The 10,247-nt window shown below is 35.9% G+C and overlaps 1 protein-coding gene across 1 annotated transcript in view; it reads right to left on the bottom strand.

Moving 5' to 3' along the window:
• The window catches only part of SLK (STE20-like kinase), a gene marked incomplete at its 5' end in the record, with an annotated part of 24,420 nt that extends 14,485 nt beyond the window's left edge, over positions 1 to 9,935 (bottom strand). The window contains 7 exons of the mRNA XM_009070383.1: positions 1,655 to 1,783; positions 2,734 to 2,815; positions 3,458 to 3,652; positions 3,871 to 3,943; positions 6,508 to 6,657; positions 7,387 to 7,435; positions 9,771 to 9,935. Of these exons, the coding sequence (XP_009068631.1) occupies positions 1,655 to 1,783; positions 2,734 to 2,815; positions 3,458 to 3,652; positions 3,871 to 3,943; positions 6,508 to 6,657; positions 7,387 to 7,435; positions 9,771 to 9,935 (843 nt within the window). The remainder of the gene's footprint in view (positions 1 to 1,654; positions 1,784 to 2,733; positions 2,816 to 3,457; positions 3,653 to 3,870; positions 3,944 to 6,507; positions 6,658 to 7,386; positions 7,436 to 9,770) is intronic.
• Between the last annotated feature and the right edge of the window lie 312 nt (positions 9,936 to 10,247).

Here is a 10,247-nt window from a genome sequence, read left to right as displayed (position 1 = left end):
AAAGAGATCATGGCCATCAGCCCTTTGCCTCATGCTTAACACAGTCTCGAAGAGTCTTTTTCTTTTCACTTTTTTTTTTTTTTTTGTAATTCAGTTCCTCCACAGTCCCAGCTACAGTTGAATTTGAAAGACATGTCTTTGTGCTAGTCTGGCTAGAAAGAAGCTGTGTAGCTTTAGTTAGTACAGTACTGACAAAATGAAAAATCAAGACCTTCTTTTGCTTCACTTTGTGCTCTTTGTTAAACATGCCCGAAATTATTCTGATTTGTTTTCTTTTAATCTCTGTAAAGCTCCATTAAAATGGTGAAAACCTCCAGCAGGGTTGATTAAGTGACAACAGAAACAGTTACCTCACTGTAGAAATTGCTGCTGCTGGAGTATGAATGAATGTTATCAGATTACATACAGACATGCAAGAGAATATACTAATAAAGTATCATTTTAACCATAATTGCCCTTTCACTCTTCAAAGTGATCGTGGTATCTCTCTTTCTGTATTTACTGTTAGCACCCTGTAATTTGCAGATCAGGCCTCTGATTTGCCATTGGAAACATCTTAGGTTAGCTGTTGCAGCAAGCATGGGTTTGATCACTAACTTCCTCCCTTAAGGATTTCCCAAGCATAAGAAAAATGCACTTTTGACAAAAGGAATTAAAAGACTTCTTCATGCAACTGTTCTAGAAGCTAAGTGTTCATCTCCAAGCAATTTTTAAAACTACAAGTAAATAATGTGAAGGCATCTACCCCAGTTTCCTAAAATGCTGCTTGTGAGATAATTGAGTCACAGGGTGGACATCACCTCAACCCTCCGAGGATTGATGGCTTAAGCAGCTCATCAGCGGAAGGAGGTGGTGGATGATCCTCAGGAGATAAAGTCCTGGAGGAAGCTGGTGGGAATACACGATTGGAGATTTGCTGGGGTGGACTGGGAAAGGGCTATGAAGGCCAGGGACGTGAGTAGCGTGGTGACAGCTGAGGAGGAAATGGAGGCATAAGCTTCTGCACATGCATTTGGCTCCTTCACTGCTGGTAACTGGTGGTTCTGGCCACTGTCCATGCTCACAGTGCTTGAGCCAGTGAGGTCAGAGAGCACAGTGTCTGTACACCCTGCAACCTGCTACCTCATCACTGAACATCAGGGATCTGTCCTCTGAGGAACTGAATTTGCATTCTAAGATTCTTAAAGCATCTTTAGAAATACATCCATAAATGTAATCTTATCTTTGTGAAATATGGGGGTTTGCATTTTTTCCTTCTTTGACTGACATCCTGTAAATTCACAATCTCAGTTTACAACATAATAGTCAAATCTCTCTCTTAATCTCCTTTTTAGAATACAAATACATTTACTTGTTCATCTAGCCATTTTGTCTTAAAACCATTCACATAAAAATCAGCATCCCATTTTATTACATATGCAAGCATGCAAAAAAAGGGAAGATATTAGTTTTTATTAGTTATTGTTAGTTCTTAAGAAGTCTAAGAACATATTAATTTTGAAATTGCTGACACTTATTTTGTAATAAGGTTAGAGTATGTTTATGCTGTTATTCTTAGAAGACTTGATGCAAGTGTTGGCTAATACATCAGAAACTGAATTCTCTGTGCAAAACTGGGGACTGCATATTTTAAAAAAGTAAATTTTAAACTGACCAGAGAATTGTCTGTTTCTTCTTCTTCATCCTCATCTTTACCATCTTCCACTTCTTCTGTAACTTCAGCCTTAGCTTCTGCAATCAATTCTCTTATTGGTTTATTGGAAGTAACAGTAACAAATGGATGCTTGTGAAAATAAAAAAAAAAAAGCATAATATTAAGTGCTGACTTCATTGTACACAGTGGGAAAACCATAACTTGAAAGAAATTTAACTTCAGAGAAATATTACTTTGGTCCTCTCAAATCTGAAGATTCACAATTAACATTAATCATAACTGTCCTTGTGTATTTTTTATGCCTTAAGTCTTACAATCCAAACATTTGTATTCAAGCATACGGTGTAAATAGTCTAACGAACTTGCTAAAAATACTAGTAATCCGTTTATACTGACCTTTTTCACAATCCAAAGAATAGAAGTAGAAACATTTTTAAAAAGGTTATTTTTCCTGGAAACAAGTTTCATTTCGGTTCCACAGTTAAATTCTTTCCCGATAAGCTTTACCTAGAAATATTCTTTCTAGAAAAAAAATGTTCTTTGTCCTCTGAACAATTTTTGCTAACATGAACTAGAATTCTACCTTTTTCTTTAAGAGCAAACAACTACCTGTTGTTCTCCTACTGCCTGAATCTTCTTTCTCTGATGGCCCTGCTGCTTAAATCTATTCAACATATGCCAGATGGATTGTGGATAAAGCAAATGTGTTCTGACGTTAAACAGAATCAAATGTACCTGGTCACAGCTATTCCTGTGTGTTACAGCATTACAGGAGGGCTGAGCCTAAAGCTTTTACAACACCTGTCAGCAATCGACTACGTACGTAAATATCTCCTTCATCCACTCTAAGTATCAAAGCACCACTACTTGTACAAAGTAATTAGCTGTATTACATCAAAATATGTTAAACAAATAATTTTATCTGCACTTGGTATAATGTAACCAAATTTTACCATGCATTAATTTTAAAAAGATTGTGTATGAACATTTGAAACTATTTAAATAGTTACTGTAACACTGCTCTGCTTTTAAATAAACACCAAATATGCCTTTCAACAATAGTTCTGAACTCTTCCTACCTGCAGAAGTTGAGTTGCACTCCACCGTGCATCTACATTCTTTTCCAAACATTTCTTCAGAAAATCTTTAAAATCTGAGGACCTGCACAGAAAGCAAACACGTAGTGGTTCTTCTTCTGTCTTAACATCAGACTAGTGTATGCTGAAATATTCTTTAGCTTTCATATGAATCTACACTGCAACTCCAGGACTTTCTATTGATTTAGGAAAACACAAAGAGAGCACAGAATGCCAAGACCAATGTGGCACAAATAAAACCTTTAAAAGGTTTGTCCATTAATGGAAGAGTTTACATTTTGCTCTGGATTTTTAACACACCAAATCTGCTATATCACTAACGGACTCATGCAACTGACAAAATAGACAATGGCTTTTAGAAATATTTTCTTAGTATAGAAACACTTTCACCCAATCAATTTTTTTCTTCAGATCTGTTACTGCATTTGGAAAAAAAAATACTTTGCATACATTTTAACACAAAATCCGCAAAGGACTTCTGTGTAAGATCCTCAATATAGACCTAACAGAAAAATAGCACAGTTCCAACTGTACAAGCAGATACAAACATGTGTACAAACATATACAGGACATGTCCCTGACAATGCATAAAGCTAGACCATAAGGCCCAGCAGGGCTGTGCTCATGAAGACGTTGAGCAAACCTGGCACACCTCATGCTCAAACCCTGCAGATTAGGGGGGCAAAGCTGTCAATAAAGCACTCACCATTTTGAAGGCTGTGCTAACGTAGGCGGATCAGACTTGGCGATTTTCAGAAGGACTCGCATTGGGTTTAGCTCATGGTGAGGTGGCTCTATCTGAGCCATTTCGATCAAAGTAATGCCAAGAGACCAAATATCAGCCTTGTAATCATAGGGCCTGTCTTTAGAGGTCTCACACATTACTACTTCTGGAGCCATCCTGCAAAGAGAATAAAGACGTTCCAGGTTAGAAAATGCTTTCTGATCTGTTCTCAGCACAGTTCTGAACACACACATTCACTGGAGCATCTTAAGAAGCACATTCTGCTCTCACTTAATATATATGTACACAATATTTATCAAGCTTGCAATATGAAAATTAAAGGCAATAGTAAGATATTAGTTCATACTCAAAATTCAGCAAAACAGTGCACTTACCAATATGGTGTACCAATAAAAGAGTCTCTTCTTTGTATTGTTCTTGTGTTTTTAGCCGATACTCCAAAATCCGCTGAAAGCGAACAGCAAAATACTCTTAATGGGATGGTGGAAAATATATTTTGTTCTTTAATTTTACAATTGTCTATTAAAGCGTTATATGATCCACAGTAAATGTTCTGCAGTATTAAAACTTCAAAGTGAGATAAAAATATTTGTGTTTTGATAACTGAGTGCCAAGGTTTTATAGCATTTCTAGTAAAAGATGTTGAATAAAACTTATTCTCCATTTCTAAAAAACCAACAACATGGTACTGTTGAGCTGTGTGGGACAACAGCAATATATGTATTTACTGCAGAAATAAGTGGGTTAAATTACTTTAGTTAGATTTAGCCTGTAAAGTGTCTCTTCCTCAGATATGGCATTAAGTCTCTCATTAATTCAACAACTCATTCAATTTTTAATTTCAGGATGCAAATTCTCACGAAGTTACATTTTCCCTTTATTTTACAGGCTTCTTTCCACTTGACTTTTCTCTTTGTATTAAATATATGAAAGCTTCCATATGCACCTTAGATGTAATACCCAACCAAAACCCAGCTATATCTCTGCAATTACTGAGCTATAAAGCACTGCATTTCTCACTTTTTTTTAAATAAAAAGATGACATTTAAATAAGTGTTATATGCTTACTAGAGATGTAATTTTGTTAATGAAGATCTAGAGATTAGATCAAAGGAACAAAATAGCCATATGCTGCCACGTTTAATCTGTACAAAATTACTTGATGGGCTCAACTCTTGAGAAGCCTAATTTTGCTCTGTGGGGGAAAAAAAAAAGTACCAAGACTTACTGGTTCTAATGCAAAACCTGAAATATTGAGGGACTACAGATACTAAAATAATAAAACTCAATCCTTATACAAATAAAAATGCAAAGAAGGAAATTTATTTGCCATTCACATACCTGTAAAACAAGGAATTACCCATTTCTGTGTGTAATAGACTCAAAATACAAATAGTACAAAGGGAGTAAAATGCTCCTTCAAAGGATGTTTTACACTTTACAAAACTAAAGCAAATCTTTTTGTAGAAATCCTAATTAGTAAACCTGAATGCATCACTAAATGGGTGTGTGGAAGAAATCTCCCTGTGGTCTGAACTGTGAAGTAGTATCTTGACATCCTGCGAGATGCTGTGCATCAGCTAAGCTTGGCAAAATCTTAAAATAGTTCCAAGTCTGCATGAGGAAAAGTCAGGTCATACGAGGAAGCGAACAGAAACAAATGACTCTCTCTGATCATGAGACTCCTGCTATGATCTGTGATTTATTTTATAGCTGTACTAAAATACTAAGACAGTGGTTCTAATACATTCAAAAATAAGGCCTATGACCCCGAGTACATCACTAAATGTTTGGGCTTTGAAAAAAAAGCCAAACCAGTAAAGTTACATACACTTTCCACATCAAAAGAAAGCAAAATGCAATGTTAACATGTACAAGCAATAATCTTGTGCAAGAGGATCCATGCAAAAAGCACAGACAGAATGAACTGCTCAATGTAGCAAAGCAGGTTCTTAAAAATTCTCAACTTCTTAACAGAGATGATACACTGTACCTTGCTGAGCCTCCATGATCAGTGCGAGTCAGGCGGCAGATACATTTCTGAATTTGGAGGTATCTTGCTTACATTGAAAAGCAATGTCTGTAGCAATGCTGGGAATTTAGAGCCACAGTTGGCTGTGGTGATGTTCTGACTCTCCTTACTTTCACCCTCTGAGTAATGTGCATCCAAAGAAACAAAACTCATCACACACAGCATTAAAGAGAAGGCTTTGAAACCTGAACACGAGCTGCTATGTCATGGATCTATGCCATTGGCAGAGCCACTGTAAAGGCTGACAGCTTATACATATTTGCCCCAATGCAGCCCTGAACAAAGTGGATCCAGATAATTCCTGTCCTTTCCTGGCTGAATGAAGGGATGCTATTCACCACCAGAGTCCTCTGTCAGTTCTGCATGGAGGAATCCTCACAGATTCCCTAACACATCAGAGTGAAAATGTGGATGACTGCTTAAATTCAGATCAAATAAACAAGAATCAACAATAGCAAGTTTGTATCAATTTTCTTCCAGACTTTTCTGCCTTGATTTCAGTGCAACAACTGAAAGAAACACAGAAAAACTGAGTAATTAAGATGGTTACTTCTCTCTCAATAAAGGAAGAGTCAACAGCACTCGGTACTGGTTTTTGGTGATGGTGAAGAATGCTAATTTTCCAAGGTAACAGCTTCAATGGGAAGTGCTGATGTTACCACAGTAAAGGTAAGTATAATTAAGAACATTACACTAAGAAACAGTAGCACCTGTGTCTGACTGTAGGCAACTCTGTGCAGATACTAATATGCCTCCTGTCCCTGCTGATTTTGAAGTGTGAAAGATGTGTCAGGTATGGTTAGGATGTATGTTCAATCTCTTTTTTTTCCTTGATGGTGGCAAACCACTGCTTCCAAAAAACCTCTCCTTGGAATTTCAGTAGGTGAATACTGAACTCTGACAAACTACAGCCTAAGGAAAACACAATTAAAAGACCACGGTGAGTTCTGGGAAAGACTTTCATATGCAACATGCTTACCCAGTTTAATGTCTCCATCTAATGTGAAAAGAATATTGCCAGCTTTTAGATCTCTGTGGATGATCTTATTTTCATGCAAGTAGTTCAGTGCTTCCAGTGTCTGCCTGCACACCACTTTGATCTGTGGCTCTGTTAATGGCCTTTCAAGCTCTATGAGAGAAAGAGACAGAAATAAACACAACATTTTTGCATTTTACGCTATGTGTTCGTAGCGATCAATACAGTAGTATATGTGAATATTAATTAATCTGACAAATTCTGAACATCATATGTCAGAAACTATCTTAAAATACTTGCTCCTTTCTGTAAAAATTTCAAGCCTTAAACCCAAACCCCTCCTCATTATGAATAATGTATACCTATGTAGTTTACAGATTGGTTCTTTTGTGTGGCACACAGAGATGCTCAAGACCAGATCCTTTATTTACTGGTATTGGCATTCACCTAATTTGAGGAACAAGCACAGAAAAAGCTAACTTTAAGGTAGATACAATATAAAAAATGATCACAAGGTAATTTAGAAGGTGGCAGGGGAAGAATGAAATACTGAACAGGGCCCACACGGGTTATGTTACAACAACAAAGAGCTCCATAAGCATATGAGAACTCTTCACATTCACAAAGTATTGAGACAAAAATGTGGTTAGAAAAGTAAATAAACACTATAAAAACGAGAGAAAATTAATATAACTTAAGCAGTTGCAATGTCCATAGATATAGGTGTAAACACTAACATTTAAACCCCAACATTCAGCACATACAGCACAATTACATAAACATTTGCATTTCAAAGCAATATCCATGTGAAACAGGTTTCACAGTATATATATATATTTCATTTCAAGGTGCTAAGATCATTATTTGAAACAACTTACTTACCCAACATTACTGCATCTACTGCTCCTCCTGCACAAAACTCAATCAGGATCTGCATATAAACAGAAAAAATACACAAATTAGAAATTAAATGGTTCTACTGAACTGAACCAATGATTAAGGGAGCATTATTGGGAGATCAGAGTTTCGGACTATGCGGCCTCAACAAATTACTTCCTAACCTCTGCAAAGTATTCGTACTGTTACCCAGCTAAAAGTGGGGCTGTGCTGCTCAAGCAAATTACTTGAAAAATGCTTGGAGATCCTCAGACAAACCTTTTAATCCAAATACAAAATAACATAATAAAACTTATAAAGCCTAATGGAACAGTCTGCTTCAACCTATTCCTTCTAATGTGATTTACATAATCCCTGCAAACTCATTTCTCGATTATTAAGCCCTACTTCTATACTATAATCTCCCTGACTGTAAAGTCCAAGAGTTAAATGATTTTCCAGTAGCAAATGCTATCTCCTATATTGTTTCACATGAGATGAAAATAAGGGAAAATACTCTTACAAACTACAGAAAATTACTAAATCCAGATGTTGACATTAATTTTCCTTTACTTTCATTCATGCCTACAATACATCAAGGCTTTTATTCCAGAATATAATAACACTAGAACAAGTCCATCTCCAGTTCTGAGTTTCCATTTGAAACAAAAATAAACTGCAACTATTTTGGAGCACCAACTATGCTGACATGAAGGAGAGAAAGAATATACACAAAGGAGAAAGTGGGCAGACAGAATGAGGAGAGCAAGAAAGAGGAAAGATCATCCAAGATTGATACCCCAAGTCCTCCTTATATGTTTTTATCTTTCATGTGAACTTTAAACATTCAATTCTAATCCTAAATCTGACAGCTAACGAGTTTTTCTTGTCAGAATCTCAACGGTCAGTATACTGGGGAATAATTTTTTTTCTTTAGAGTACTTTTACAGTCACAGTATAACTGCCCATGAAAGAGCAAACCTCACATTATACCTTATACCATAACATTTATATATAGATCAATTATGTCACTATTACTTGAAATTACTACAATTAATTCCCACAACAATGGCATCAACAAATGTATTCTATAATGTAACTCTTTGTAAATCCTTTAAGCATTATTCCATTTACATGCCTCTACATGCCATGTAAATTAATGTGTGGGAAATGATAAATAAAGAATTTATTTCTCTAAGATTTGCTGTTTGATCTCACAAAGGTCTCTTTGCTAGAGAAATCATGTTTCTAAAATGGAAAACAAAAGTGTATTTCACGTCTAACTATCATTCTTCTCTTTTTTCCCCTCCACTAAATTCTGTTTACTTACCACATCATTAAGCCTTTCCTGCTGCTTTCATGCTCCTGCATTTCACTGTAACTATGCAGCTTCAATTTTATTTTCAATCTATTTATTCCTCTTCTAACTTTATTCTGCCAGGAAAGCCTATCCACTCAGTTTCATATTCTGCCTCTGTGCATACTTTCACGCTGACCTTTATGCATAGAAATCTTTGCACTCTTCCACTGTTCCATACAATAACATTTTACTCTGCATTAAGATTAAGGTCTTAAGCTTAGCAAAATAAATGTACATCAGGAAACATGGTATTGCACTTCCATCATTTTCGTGCTGAAAGGATAAAGCTTATTTGTAAGGCTTTAAGGAAATTTTCTTTCACTTGTTTTAAGTATCTTTTTAAAGTGCAAACTCTTTAAATAAAAAACCCCAAACAAACATGCATTCCTTGTACAATTCCAAAAGCACTTATAAATACTGCATTGGGTCACCTAAGAGAAAAAATTGTGTTGTCATAGCTAAAACTGTTCAAGCAAACACACAGGATACAGCAGAGGGTGACGTGGGGTCACACATGAGCTCTGTGCACCTCAAGGCACAAACGTCAAGGTTTTTAGTAAATTAATTAGGGTTCAAGCACTGCTAAACTGTCCTTCCTGGAAGTGTCAATAAATTCACTCCTATCTTAAATACATACTTCACGGCTGGGCCTTTTGAGCACACTATTTATTTTTCAGGTGTGGATTCTGAATCTCACTCTAAATTGTGCTAATGTAATTAAAATCTGAGTCCTGCTGTTACAGATAAGCACCAACTAAGAACTCTCTCAATACACCAAAATGAACTGCTAATTTCCACATTTTAGATTCAAACTCCTGAGCAAACGACTCAGCATAGCACAATTTTACCATGACAATTTCCTAAGTCATACTCACAATTTACAAATTAGTTTTGAAACTGAATAATTATCCCAATAGTGACAACTCAAGATAACTGAGATTGGCAAATGATCTTTTAAGAAAGAAAAAAAGTATGATTTCAGTAACCTTCTGAAATAAGTAAAAGCATTTAGAGACTGAAAAATACCTACCCACAGATTGTTTTCGTAGTAGAAAGCATCTAGGAGCTTAACAATATTAGGATGATCACAAGATGCTAAAATATCAATCTCCACCATGTAATCTTCGAGTTCTTCCTCTGATTTAGTATCTATCACCTTTGCAGCAGCCAAAACTTTTGTTTCTTTATTCTGAGCCTGTAAAACAGAAGTCACAGCAAACATATATGCATGAATTTCACCAGACAACTAGCACCAGCAAAAAAAATCCACAAATAAACCAACCCACTCCCTTGACAGTTCTGTACTATTTTCCTGCCTTTAGCTTCCTTCTCTAAAAAAGTAGAACACCTAAATATTAGGAAGCAGATAAAATATAGCAGGAAAAGGATTTAGCAAGGGTTTTCTCAAGGTCAAGAATTCAAGAATATAAAAATACTTCTTGTCACATTCTTTAAACCATCACACAGTCAATAGCCTTAGGGTCGTACTAAGATTAAGTTTTGTGCA

This window comes from Acanthisitta chloris, unplaced genomic scaffold (genome assembly GCF_000695815.1).
Source record: "Acanthisitta chloris isolate BGI_N310 unplaced genomic scaffold, ASM69581v1 scaffold1552, whole genome shotgun sequence".
In the NCBI taxonomy this organism is placed as follows: Eukaryota; Metazoa; Chordata; class Aves; order Passeriformes; family Acanthisittidae; genus Acanthisitta; species Acanthisitta chloris.
This window is presented reverse-complemented; position numbering and strand designations above follow the sequence as displayed.